Source organism: Pelobates fuscus, chromosome 1 (genome assembly GCF_036172605.1).
Source record: "Pelobates fuscus isolate aPelFus1 chromosome 1, aPelFus1.pri, whole genome shotgun sequence".
Taxonomy (NCBI): domain Eukaryota; kingdom Metazoa; phylum Chordata; class Amphibia; order Anura; family Pelobatidae; genus Pelobates; species Pelobates fuscus.
In genome coordinates this window covers 378,552,212-378,567,110 of record NC_086317.1, presented here as the reverse complement: position 1 = coordinate 378,567,110, position 14,899 = coordinate 378,552,212, and the positions used below count along the sequence as shown (strand labels likewise).

Here is a 14,899-nt window from a genome sequence, read left to right as displayed (position 1 = left end):
ATGTCATTCTAAGTGTATTTTGTTACCGATATATATATATTAATAACAAAATACAGTTAGAATGAAATTACATATGCATATATAATTTATATTAAATTTTGTTTCAATATTTTATTTATTTATTTTATTATTTAATTTATTTATTATTTTAATTATACGTATTTATATATAATATATATATGTACATCTATTATATATATAATATATATACATATTATATATATGTAATGTCATTCTAAGTGTATTTTAATATTAATATATATACTTATATTAATATTAAAATACACTTTGTATGACGTTACATATATATAATATGTATATATATTATATATATAATATATATACATATTATATATATATAAAAATGCATTTATTTTATTTTTACACATGTCTAATTATTTTTTTTAATTCTTCCCACCAGCAGGGGGACTGTCTGATATTTCAAACAGTCCCCCTGCTGGCATATCCACAGCCAGCTATAGAGGGCCATGTGATCGCTCTTTGAGAGCGATCACATGGCCCCCGGGGGCCTCATTTGCCGTGGGAGGGCTGCCTGGGCTGTGAGGCAGTCCTCCCGAAGCGGATCGCGGCGGAGGTAAGTATAACTTACCTCCTGGGGCTGCAAGCCGTTACGGCGTGCTATGCCGTCATAACGGCGTTAAAGCCCACTTAACCCGTGACGGCATAGCACGCCGTAACGGCGTTAAGGGGTTAAATGACAGTGAATTGAGCAGTGAAATTGCAGGGGAATGATCTATACACTAAAACTGCTCTATTTAGCTAAGGTAATTTAGGTGACTATAGTGTTCCTTTAAGTCCTTTAGTAGATTATTCTACAGATCTCAGTGTTTTATTATTTGCTTTCTTTTTGTTGCAGATATGCAATTTCAATGGCAAGAAAAATTGGGGCAAGAGTCTATGCTTTGCCCGAGGATCTGGTGGAAGTGAAACCAAAGATGGTTATGACAGTCTTTGCTTGTCTCATGGGAAGAGGATTAAAGGTTTAAAATAACGTAATGCTGGCAGCAATTACAGTGTCCCTTTAATTGCCTGTATCACAAGGTTCATCTGGCTATTGTAAGACTTTCTGGAAATAACTAATATATCTTCGTTATCAGTATAAAATATCCCTGTCCCTAAAGGAAAGGCTCATTTTCACACCCAATACAGTGTACACATAAGAAAATAAATACAACTTTAAAAAATCAGCTTTATTAGTATGATGTGTGAAGAGGGGATTCTTCTAAGTACCAAACTGCTTTTTTTGTTGATTACACAAGTAACAAAACCTTTTTAAGATCTATCAGTACAATTAAATGTGCCATTTTGTGTTCTATTGTCCATACTACTTGTTTCATTGCTATTAAAGAATAATTTGAATTGTATTCTGCAGTATGTTGTGTATTATGTATATATCTTGATAAATATCAGATTTTCTGCAGTCTATTTCATGGTTTTCGGCAGAGGAGCATCACTTCTTGGATCGATTTTGTGGGGATATTTATGGGATAATAATTGTAAACAGAGAGAATTACCCACTAATTTAATTCTCAGATCCCAAAGAACGTATCGTTATAAGTGAAATGTATATCATATAATAAGTCACAGATTTGTTATAAAAATAGATATTTATTTTTTTGAATTTTTTTTTTTTGAAATACAACAGCAGTCTCAAGCAAACATAACGTGGCATATGATATTACAATACAGTTTTAGTCATGTATGAGAAACTAAGGCACATTAGTTAAACGTTTATGCATAGAGGTGTCTTTTTTTTAGGTATATGGTATTTGAGAAACAGGCTAGTCTAATAGGTAAAACATGTTAATAACAAGATAAAGCCTAGAGCCCTGTAGGATAGAGAACGGTCTTGCTTGTCCGATATACGGGCTTTGATAGGGTCAACCAACTTGTCACGCTAATCACAGCATGGGTCCACTATGTGTAGCATGTACTGATTTGGCGTGACTGGACTACTGAATAATATGAGAGTCTGCAAAGAAATATTTGTGTATGCTTTTGGCTTGCCATGCTAAGCCTGTTATGCCATCACGTTAATTTTGTCTGTGCATGGGTATAGTTGAGCGGTGATCTATAGATTCGATATGAACATGCACTGGGGCTGCTTGTACATAGTTTAAGGCATAACGTGTGTTGCATATTGGAGCCCTTATGGCAGGGACGTCCCTGGGACGCGTCCCCCAAACACTCGGTGAAGTCATAACACTAAATACAATTTACACCATTAAGCGCTATCTGAAAGCGGTAGGTAGGATAGAAGATATCGATAAAGGCTAACAAAAGGAAACAAAAACAGAAAAAATAGGCAACATTATCATGAGCAGCCATAGAGAATGTACAGTCCCCTTCTGAATGATTCAGGTGGTGGTTACAGTGTGCGTGTTGCGGGTGGGTCCTCCCGGGACAAAGGGTATAGAGGTAGCCGGATTCCACTTGTGTGGCCTGCGGGGCGTGCGATGTCGCTGCATGGCGTCTGCTGGAAGGCCCAGGGTGGGGAGGAGGGCTTTGGCCTCCTGTAAGTCCGTTACAAGGTGTGTAACCTCTCCATGAAGCACTTGGAGTGTACAGGGCGATCGCCATCGGTATTTTACGTCGCGCTCGCGGAGCAGGGCGGTGAAAGGCCTCAGAGTAGAGCGCCAGGCCATAGTCCCCCTTGATAAGTCAGAGTAAAGCGACAATGTCATGTCCTCAAAGACAATCGGCGCGGTATTTCGGACGGCGGCCAGTATTATTTCTTTGTCCTGTCGCCTCTGGAATTTGATGATCAGGTCCCTGGTTGCTGTTGGTGGGGCCGTTGGTGGTTTAGGGATCTGAAACATGCCCTCAAGGCCCACTCCTTTGGCCTGCTTTGGCGGCAGTATTGTGCTCACCAGGCGCCTTACGAGGTGGGGGAATTCAGCTTCTGGGACTGATTTGGCTATGCCTCTGACCTTGAGGTTCTGGGCACGTCTGGAGTCCTCCATTGCTGCCATGGCCTGTTCCACCTTTATGTGTTTTTGTTGTATAAGTTTCAGCTCCTGTTGGAGTGAGTTAATCTGCCCGGTATGTGTGTGGGAGTTTTGCTCCACGGTCGCCACGCGGTCAGTGAGGCCTTTAATGTCTCTCCGCATACCTGCCACGTCCTCCTGAATGTTCCGTCTGAGAACTGCCAGCAGCTCCTTCATTTCCGATTTTGTGACCGGAGCTGTGTCGGGCTGCGGAGCCGGTTGTGTGGTAGGTTTATCCTGAGCCCGTATCGCGGGCATACTAATCTCGTCCGGCTCGGAGAGTAGGTCGTCGGAATCCTCGAAGCCGTCCATGTAACCGGCCATGACAGGCTCTGGGGCGCCATGCGCTCGCCGCCACAGGTCACCTATGCTGGTGCCCTGCCGAGGTGGATCGGGCCTAGGTTTCTTGCTCTTCCTGCCCATGTCTGCTGCCTACTCGGGTGGCTGGTCCGCTTTTTGGGGGTGATATTTCAGGTTTTTAGGGTCTTTTAGGCTGATTTCGTCGGGAGCTCACTGCGGATGCGACCTATCGGTTCGGCAGTTGGCTCCGCCCCCCGATATTTATTTTTATATTCAAATGATAATAATATAAGTAGCATGCATGATAATAATCAATGGAAATTCAGTATAACACAATATGCAATACAAAGTGGTAATATAAAAACATTTCCCAATTAACGTAGTTTAGAATCTACAGCATTAGGCCGTCAAGACAAGATTTACGACCTTCTTCACAGAGAGAATGTGAAAGTTTCACAGGGAGACAGAGCTTTACGGAGAGAAGAGAATTCCTTGCAGCGTAAAGCAATAAAACTTAGCTAGCAGTTAGAAATAACCCTTTCAGTGCTGGCTAGACCTCTTCTAGGGATTTAAGATCTATTTTATGTAATTTTAAATAAAATAACATTTAAACCAGTCATAGTCATTAGTCATTTCCTTGAATTCATCCAATGAGAAGAAATCTACCGTATATACTCGAGTATAAGCCGAGTTTTTCAGCACATTTTTTGTGCTGAAAAACCCCAACTCGGCTTATACTCGAGTCAATAGTCTGTATTATGGCAATTTACATTGCCATAATACAGACTGGGGGCTGGCAGAGCTGTACTTACCTTTCCTGCAGCTCCTGTCAGCTCTCTCCTCCTCCGCGCCGTCCGTTCAGCACCTCGGTCAGCTCCCAGTGTAAGTCTCGCGAGAGCCGCGGCTCTCGCGAGACTTACACTGGGAGCTGACAGAGGGAGCTGCACAGACCGCGCGGAGGAGGAGAGAGCTGACAGGAGCTGCAGGAAAGGCAAGTACAGCTCTGCCAGCACCCCTCTCCCCCCACTGAACTACCAATGACACTGGACCACCAGGGAAGGAGCCCCCTCCCTGCTATGTATCAAGCAGGGAGGGGGGACAAAAAAATAATATAATTTAAAAAAAAATTAATAATAATTAAATAATAAATAATAATTAAAAAAAAATAATAATATATATAAAAAAAAAAATAATAATTAATAATATATTAAATGCCCACCAACACATACACAAACACACACTGCATCACACACACTCACACTTCATTCATATACACACACTGCACTCACACACACTGCACTCATACACACACACTGCATTCATACACACACTGCACTCACACACGCACTGCATTCATACACACACTGCATTCATACACACACTGCACTCACACACACTGCATTCACACACACTGCACTCACACACTGCACTCACACACACTCACATTTCATTCATATACACACACTGCACTCACACACACTGCACTCATACACACTGCACTCACACACACTGCATTCATACACACTGCACTCACACACACTGCATTCATACACACACTGCACTCACACACACTGCACTCATACACACTGCACTCACACACACACACACTGCATTCATTATATACACACACTGGAAATAAATATTCAATTAATATATACGCACACACACTGCACTCATACACACACACACTGCACTCGCACTGCACTCATACACGCACTGCACTCATTCTATACACACACTGTAAATAAATATTCAATTAATATAATTTTTTTTAGGATCTAATTTTATTTAGAAATTTACCAGTAGCTGCTGCATTTCCCACCCTAGTCTTATACTCGAGTCAATACGTTTTCCCAGTTTTTTGGGGTAAAATTAGGGGCCTCGGCTTATATTCGGGTCGGCTTATACTCGAGTATATACGGTATATGTTTTATAAGCTGATATTTTAATTAGAACCAATAGGGTGTCAGCGCTATAGGATATAAAACATACAGTATGGCAGCACTCCAAACCAGTGATACACAGGTACACACAGATTAAATAACAGATATTTACCAGAGAAAGCGCGCTAAACTGATCTGTAAATAGAGAATAACAACATATAGTGCAGACTATCTGGACAAGGTCCAAAATATGTGGAAAAGGGGGATGTAGGGAAAAAAACTCACATTTACCAGAGCCCTATCACCCCAGGCTCTGGGTTTGCAATGCTCCACTTGAGAGGGAAAATTCCCACACTGATTAGGCTCCAAGCTCACTGGATACCGATAAAGCTGTGCAATATAGGACAGAGAGAGGCAGGACCTCCAATTGAATAGTATCAAAGACAATTTATTAAAAGTAAATGGTTAAAAACTCTTACTTTGCGAGTGGTGGGTTATGCTAACATAGCTACCCACATAAAAGCATGTAAACAGCAGATATGAAATCACTTCCTGGTTTCGTCCGTCCCGATCACATGATCACTTCCGGGTCCGCCTCTCTCGTGACGTGTGTGTGACGCGTTTCGCCCGCCTCCACAGGCTTCCTCTGACAACGTCATTGGTGTCCAGCCCTGTCTTTTAAGTGTCTTGCTCCTCCCCTTCTGTTGTTTCATTGGTCCGGGGGCGTGGTTTCCTCGGAAAGGCTGGTATTATGCATCTAATGGATTTTAAATCTCTAGTCCAGCATACTTATACGTATATAATTTTCAAACACGTAACCCACATTACAGGGCTAGTAAGTGCTGGACTAGAGATTTAAAATCCATTAGATGCATAATACCAGCCTTTCCGAGGAAACCACGCCCCCGGACCAATGAAACAACAGAAGGGGAGGAGCAAGACACTTAAAAGACAGGGCTGGACACCAATGACGTTGTCAGAGGAAGCCTGTGGAGGCGGGCGAAACGCGTCACACACACGTCACGAGAGAGGCGGACCCGGAAGTGATCACGTGATCGGGACGGACGAAACCAGGAAGTGATTTCATATCTGCTGTTTACATGCTTTTATGTGGGTAGCTATGTTAGCATAACCCACCACTCGCAAAGTAAGAGTTTTTAACCATTTACTTTTAATAAATTGTCTTTGATACTATTCAATTGGAGGTCCTGCCTCTCTCTGTCCTATATTGCACAGCTTTATCGGTATCCAGTGAGCTTGGAGCCTAATCAGTGTGGGAATTTTCCCTCTCAAGTGGAGCATTGCAAACCCAGAGCCTGGGGTGATAGGGCTCTGGTAAATGTGAGTTTTTTTCCCTACATCCCCCTTTTCCACATATTTTGATATTTTAATTATTTTATCTTATTTTAGAGCAAATCCATACAGCTGGATAAATATGCACACGATATGCTAACGTGATATTAATCACATAAATATATAATTAATCTTCTCCACCTGCAGAATGGAAAGTTAATATATATTTCTTAGTTGACTAAGATTTCTAAATATGGAAATCTGAACGTGATTTATCCAGTCATATATCATGCTACTAGAAAATGTTAATTAATTTAAATTAATTAAATGAAGCCAGTATAATTACCAGTAAGTAGATATTCTCACCAGATGTTCTCAGGTAGCTAAGTGTCAAGGAATGTTTCTCTCTTGCTCTGCATGGAGTGTCTTGCTTTTCTTGATTACTCTGATCGCCCCATTTTGCCTCCTCTCTTCCCTTGTCTTAACTTTTTAAAGGGAAAATTCCTTTGGTGAGAACCAATAGGAAACTAGGGGTGTGGTTCCCTTCTAGGTAACCATTTTAGTATTTGGACTCAAGATGGCAGTCTTGTCCCACTAAACATACCTATCCAGGAAAGAGTTAACTTTTCCTGGTGGCTATTTTGACGTCATTTTGGCCTATCTTTATTTTGCCTATAACTCAGGTTTCCTTTCAGATCAAAGGGTCTTTCTCAGTTTTATCCAGACTATGTGTCTGCATTTTCTGTAGTAATTCCTAATATGACAGCTTGTAATACTACAAATGAACTCAAGACTTACAATGGGAATCTGTTAGGTATAGAAAGTAAAAATTAATTATTTAATCTTCCCTGTCACCTATGTCTGGATTTAGAATTTATTCTATTCCATTAGTATTTAGACAGTCTATCCATCCCCCGTTCTCAATGTCTTATCTCTTTGTTGTTTATACTACACATTCCATTCACTCAGGCAAAGCAGTCAGTTTTAGAGAAAGGATAGAAATTTTGTGTCTCTTTGTTAACTTGAGAATAACAAAATGGAGTCTGGTCTGTTCAGATTACTTCAGAATATACACTTTGTATTTCTATCATAGCACAAAATGTCTGCTGATATAAATACCCTGACAATTTGGAATTTAATAAATCCCACATGACTGTTTAACATATAAATAATTAATATATAAAACAGCTTGCAAAAGCTGTAGGCCTTTTTGTCTGCAGCCTTTGCAACCCCTCTCCTTTCCCACCCCACACTTTCTGTGGCTGTCCAATCACAGACTTCCCAGTGCAGCTCAGATAAGTCTTTGCTAGGCAGGTCCTTTGGGCAATTGCTGCCTTTTGGTTTAGCTCAACTGAGCTAACCAGACCATGAAGTAACAGGATTGTTTATCTTATTGACAACCAGGTGAGGTGAAACTAAACAAATTTATAAAAGTGCCAATTTATACTGAAACCTGCACTTTTTGTAAAATAAAAAAGAGGACACACTCTTCACACATAAAGCACATCTACAAGGTAAAGTGCTTTAAGTGTTTGGAGTGTTTATCTAAGCTTTGTAGAGAATTCATATCTACAACCACATACTTTCTGACCTTCTCCAGTCTTTATTTGTTTGCAACTAGACAAAATGATATATTAACCGCTCCACAATGGGAATCATCTATACATGATTCCCATTGTATGCACCCATACCCTGGAATCGTAATATTTTTTTTAAAACATTTGCAATTGTTTGGGGTTATCTGGGTTGTGCCCATACATAATGTGAAGGACATGGCTGGCAATATGTAGCTGACACTTGGCATGAGGCCATGTACCCACAGTATGGCTTCTATCAGTTTAGAGAACCTATGTGTTGAGTGAAGCCGTTGCCTGGGGTGGGCTATTTATTCCATAAACCCTTCCTTGACAGAGTTTGTGATTATAAGATCCGACCTTATAGACTGGAATGGGAGACTACAGATTGGTGAAGCCTCTGTTTGGTCACGAAGAAGTTTAACTGCAGATTCAAATAATTTCACTCAGCGGTGCATATTCCAAATATTTAAAGCTATTGTTTTATTTTGCTTTTAGGAATTTTTTTTTTCATTTTCTACAAAACACATGAAAACAAAATTGGGGTAAATATTCACTATTACTACTATACTATTGTTTGCCTTTAATCTTCAGGCCAGCCCTGAATGGCATAGCCTGATCTGATAAACATTTATATGAGACATGCTATAATTCATACTAAAAACAGACTCAAAATTCATCTTCAGACTCTCAAGATGCAATGTGCGTTAACAATTGGGTCCAATCACAGTTAGAATTTAAAATGTCACGAACCTACAAATGAAAGGCTAGTAGCTAGTCCATTAACTATGGCTGCAGGTAACTATAGCTGCAGGTTAATTCAACCTGCAAATTAATTTTGTATAGGACTCTGCATATTTACACACCAATAAATAACAGCTTTCATGCAATAAAGCAAACATACGTATGTGTTTAACTATAATTGCTGACCAGATGGGATGGAGCTGGTCGATAGGAAATATACACACTTACTGTACAATTCTTCACATTCTTTGCTGGCAGAGAAGATATGTGGACAAAACAGTCAGTTCTGCGCACAAACCTACATGATTTTGGTAAGAAGGAGAGCTTTATTCTTATGTACATTGATTGTATTTTCTGTATGCAATTTAAAAACAACCTCTAACTTTATCTATTTCTTTACCATACATTCTATATCTTCTTATATCGAAATCATCAGGCGTTCTAACTTCCTCATATAGTGTAAATTCTGCAATATGTTTTGTCAAAGGGCTATTGTAACGAGGACAGCATTCTTTTTGAACCCTTCATAATTTTAAGGGTTAAATGTACATTCATTTAACCCTTTAAACCATAATGTTCACATCACAATGTACTATTTGTGTACAATGTTGGTAATACTAAATAAATAATTAATAGTATTGTTTTTACTAACAAACAAAAATAATAATTAGCTCTTGTGTATGTGTCTTACAGATAGATAGATACCCAAGTAACATCTTTTTTTTAAATATGCAAAGCAATTATATTTCCAGATGTCAAATAAATAATGTGGAGATGTATAGAACAGAAGCTTTATATTATTTGCGAATAATGAACAGATGCTGTTGAGTGGTGTATAGTGTACATGGGACTTGTCAAAAAAGTAAGTATCATGTGGTTTTGGTGGTATGTTCCACAATCCACTTACTGTGAAACTATTTAAGTAACTGCATATGGACTACTGTGGAGGGGTCGGATTGTGAGGATGTTTGTTAGGCTTCTATCATAGTCTCGTTTAGGTTTTCAGGAACTAAACTTGGTCATTTGTTTTCAGAAGAATTCCAATTCGGATGAAAATTGTCTCTTTTGCCTATTCATCCGAATTCCGAATTCTACAATGGAAGAATGAATTAATGAACGAATCCCCCTAAACAAAAATTGTAACTGTAGAAAAAAGGAGGAGGAGAAGAATCCAAAAAAGGGGGACTTCCCAACTGGTAAGTAGATCACAGAGCATTCAATATTTGTCAGGGACTAAAAGGTATAAGTAGCAGACAGGAGGACCATAGGCAAAAAAAAAAGAAGAACACTTCATACTTTATTCTTGAGTGCCCATTGGACAGGGTAACAAAGAAAATAATGCCTGGTAAGTACTGGGTAAGGTGGTAGTGTAAATCAGAGAAGCTTGTCTCTTAGATATGTATAAGGAAATTATTTGCCCATGACGAAAGTCAATTCATGCACCGAAACGCGCGTCCGTTCTTTTGATGTTTTGTTAGTCTAGTCTAGTGTGAGGACTTGTATTCCACTATAGGATGGTATTTGGTTGAAACTCCACTTGCAGAAAATGAGGTACTTACTTTTTGAGATTCCACTTGCCTTGCTATTATTTACAGACAGTCTATCTCTTTACAGCTATTGTGGTGCCCACAGCAGCATTGTTATCGGTAGTAGGTTGTTGCAGTATTAGCAACAAGTGAGGGATAGCAGTTTATTCTACTCTTTCTGGACTTTTCTTCCTGCTCCTGTGTCTCATCTATATTTTACAGTTAAACCTTGCAGATTAGGGTCTTCTTCAAGATGAATCCTTTGTGGGCTGAGGGTTGTAGGATTGAGATCATTAACTATGGTATATAGCAGGGGTAGGCAACCTATGGCACTAGTGCCATGCACGGCACTCGAGGTGTCTTTGCACGGCACTCAAGGCTGCTAGAGCCAAACAGGCTCTGGCCTATTTGGAGTCCCAGTAAAACTTCAGATATCTGCTAATCCGAAAAGGTGGTGAAGGACAATCCTCAATTTATGCATTGCAGCACGTAGAGGTAGTGATCTCAGATCACTTCCTCCCAGCACTTGTGAATAGGAATCCACACTGTAGTAGAGCAGCTCGCAGTTGCTGTTGCAGCTCCTGTCCTTGACATGTACCTGGCCGGCCTAGTCCCCACTGGAAGCCGCCCACACTGCTAGATATACACAGAAATGCAGAATAACCCTCCCCTGATACAAATACTACGGACAGCCCACACACAAACATACACACAATCCGGACAAATGAAACACCACTAACAATCCACATACATGCACACAACCCCACATGCAATACACCAAACAGCCCCCACAAACTACCAAACACACACTGTGACATATCCATCCACACACACACACACAATTCCACAAGCAGCCCCCATACACAGCCCACATTCATATGTATCATATACAATACCATAAAATACTCATGAACATATACAATATAATAGCTCATATACGCAGGGCCATCTTTAATGTGGGGCAAACTGGCCAGCTGCACCATGAGCCCTGCTGGCCTCAACTATTTCTAACCCTCTGGCCGGTAATCTACACACAAAGGACCACCCGGGGGCTTCTGTCAGCAGGGGCCTGGTCGCACGCTGAGGCGCTTTAACAGCGCGAGCAGGCCCCTTGCTTTTTGGCAGCAGGCTGGGAGGAAGTGACGGCTGCGCATCACTTCCTCCCACAAAGAGAGGAGCGCGCGGGAAAGAAGAGTATGCAGATTGGAGGGGGGCTGGCCGAGAGCGCTAGACCCAAACTCCCAACACCTTTCAGCCACCAGCAGGAAATGTAGGAAACTGGAGGGTGGGTTTTAAAGTGTATGTCTGTCAGTGTGTGTCATCTGTGTGTGTCAGTATGTGTCAGTATATCTTTGTGTGTGTCAGTATGTGTCAGTATATCTTTGTGTGTGTCAGTATGTCTGTGTGTGTCAGTATGTCTGTGTATGTCAGTATGTTTGTATGTCAGCATGTCTGTGTGTGTGCGTCAGTATGTCTGTGTGTGTGCGTCAGTATGTCTGTGTGTGTATGCATTTCAGTGTGTATATATCTGTGTGTGTGTGTGTGTGTGTGTGTGTATATATGTGCATACATCTCAGCATTCACACACTAACACTACACACAAATACACCCCTGCATTCAAATTTCAACACTAAGTACAAACACATGTCTGTGTTACACACCAAAATTATATGTAAATACACCCCTGCATTCAAAAACCAACACTACACAAATACATGCTTGCAATCACGCCAACACCACATACAAACATATTCCATACAAAAACCTGTTTACATTCAAACACACAAAAACTGCTTAGTGCTAAATACAGACCTGCAAACATGGGTAAATGGTAGAGCCCCAGCTGTCAATGCATTCTGGAGTTGCACGACAGATGGGGATCTACCTTTTAATCACCCGTGCAACAGGGAGACTCCCCAAAATTCTTGCACCTCTCAACTTAAGGTCCGCCACTGCGTTGAGGTGGAGGATGTGATTGCATGCCTGGGGAGGAGGGACAGGGTCCAGGGGGCCCCAAGCAAATGCTTTGCCCAGGGTCCAGTCACTATTAAAGACGGCCCTGCATATACGTACAAATACGATACAAAGCAATTACAGTAAAAATAACAAGCAGAATACGGCAGCATACACACCTCGATTAAAAAAAAAAAAAAAATAGGACTGGCACTCTACGGGACATCACAATCCTATATCGGCACAGTGCTGCTAAAAGGTTGCCTACCCCTGGTATATAGTATAGCTATAGTAACAGGTAGCCTCTAGTGTATGTTTATTTTTTTTGGAGAGAATTAGATTTCCTTATACAGTACATAACTACCAGATAAGCTACTCTAATTTATACTCCCACCTTCCCCAGTACTTAACAGGCATCATCTTCTTCTATTACTTTGACCTATGGGCACAGAAGAATAAAGACTGATGTGTACTACATAACTCTTGCCTATGTTTCTCCTATCTGCTACATATGGTTGCCCTACCTTTAGTCCCTGACAGATACGGAATGCTCTGTGATTTAATTACCTGTCGGGAGGTTCCCCATTTTTTTGTTTTCCTCCTATTTCGTCTTTCTGTTTTCTATTGTTAGCTATAGAGTTATGCTCAGGATAGTCTGGTACTATGTATGCCATGATATATGTATGCCATAGTACTATCCACACCGACACAGTTTGCTTTACTATTTGTTTAGCGAAATAATCGGTATTCAAAAATCGTAATTATCTTATTTAACCCCTTAAGGACCGGACTGTTTTTGCGATGTTGTACATTTGCGACCAGGCATCTTTTTACACTTTTATGGTGTTTGTGTTTAGCTGTAATTTTCCGCTCTCTCATTTACTGTTCCCATGCAAATTATATATTGTTTTTTTCAGGACAAAAAGGGCTTTCTTTACATATCATTATTTATATAATCTCATGTAATTTAATTTAAATTTTTAAAAAAAAATATGATGAAAAATGTAAACAAAATACATGTTTTTTGACTTTTATTTGAAATATCTTTTACTCATCTACAAAAGCGAATGAAAAAAACTGCTAAATAGATTCAAAGTTTTGTCCTGAGTTTAAAAATACCCAGTGTTTACATGCTTTTTTGCATGTTATAGGGCTATAAGTACAAGTAGGATATGGCGGTTTCAAAACATACATTTTTAAAATTCATCAATAGTGACATTGTAACACTATTATCTGTCATAAATCTCTGAATAACACCCCACTAGTACATATTTTTTTTAAGTAGACAACCCAGGGTATTCAATATAGGGTATGTCCAGACTTTTTTAGTAGCCACTTAGTCGCAAAAACTGGCCAAAGTTAGCATTCATATTTGTTTGTGTGTGAAAAAAGTAAAAAACATAAATTTTACTTACCGTAAATTTCTTTTTCCTGAAGATTAGAGGCAGTGCTTATACCACAGGGATATCCAATCTGGAGGGAAAAAACAGGCAGGCAAATCTCCAAACATTTAAACCCTCCCCTAATTACCTCCTTTCCCATAAGTAGCAGCTCCTCCTGATCATACCCAGAAAATACATAAGCCAAATAGCTGCAAAATTACTGAGTTTATTAGAAAAAAAGGGGCGGGAATGTAGCACTGCCTCTAATCTTCAGGAAAAAGAAATTTACGGTAAGTAAAATTTATGTTTTTCCCTTCAGATTAGAGGCAGTGCTTATACCACAGGGATATAATAAAGCAGATCCTGAGGGCGGGTTCATTTCACTACAGCTTGAAGCACCTTGCGCCCAAAAGCAGCATCCTCCGAGGCCAGTATGTCCAACTTGTAGTGTCTCGAGAAAGTATGGAGAGAGGACCAAGTAGCAGCCGAACAAATCTGAGAGGGAGATGCAGCTGCTCGGAGAGCCCAAGACGTCGAAACCGCTCTAGTAGAGTGGGCCTTTATAGGGCCTGGATGTTCCATGCCATTCTTGGAATAAGCCAACAGAATACAATCCTTCAGCCATCTAGCCAGAGAACTCTTCGAAACCTTCATGCCTTTCCTAGTGCCTCTGAATAGGACAAAAAGACTATTATCCTTCCTGAAGGATTCCGTAGATTTTAGGTATTGTAACAGACATCTCTTTACGTCTAGGCAGTGAAATTTGCTTTCCAAGGCATTAGATGGATTCTGACAAAAAGTCGGTAAGACCACTTCCTGGTTGACGTTTGAAACCGAAAAAACTTTAGGTATAAAAGAAGGATCGAGCTTTAGAACCACCTTGTCCTGATGGAAAACTAAAAAAGGAAAATTCGCCCGAAGAGCTTGAATCTCACAAATTCTTTTAGCTGATGTAATAGCCACCAAAAAGACAGTTTTTAACGAAATAATCTTCAGGGAAGCTTCCTCCAATGGTTCAAAGGGCGGCTCACAAAGCGCTGAAAGAACCAAGTTAAGATCCCAGGGAGGATAGGTTTCCCTAACATAGGGCACCAAACGAGTTAGAGCTCTGAAGAACCTCGAAATCAGAATATTAGAGGCCAAGCATCTGAGGGAGAAGAAACTGATAGCAGAAACCTGCAATTTCAATGAAGCAGGTTTAAGACCTTTAGCAAATCCCATCTGAAGGAAACTTAG

General features: G+C 40.3%; 1 protein-coding gene across 2 annotated transcripts in view; it reads left to right on the top strand.

Moving 5' to 3' along the window:
- LCP1 (lymphocyte cytosolic protein 1) overlaps positions 1-1,385 on the top strand; it is a 55,872-nt gene extending 54,487 nt beyond the window's left edge. For both annotated transcript variants that reach the window (XM_063425999.1, XM_063426000.1), the window contains one exon: positions 878-1,385. In XM_063425999.1, coding sequence (XP_063282069.1) covers positions 878-1,007 — 130 coding nt within the window. In that variant the 3' untranslated portion in view covers positions 1,008-1,385. The remainder of the gene's footprint in view (positions 1-877) is intronic.
- The last annotated feature ends 13,514 nt before the right edge of the window (positions 1,386-14,899 follow it).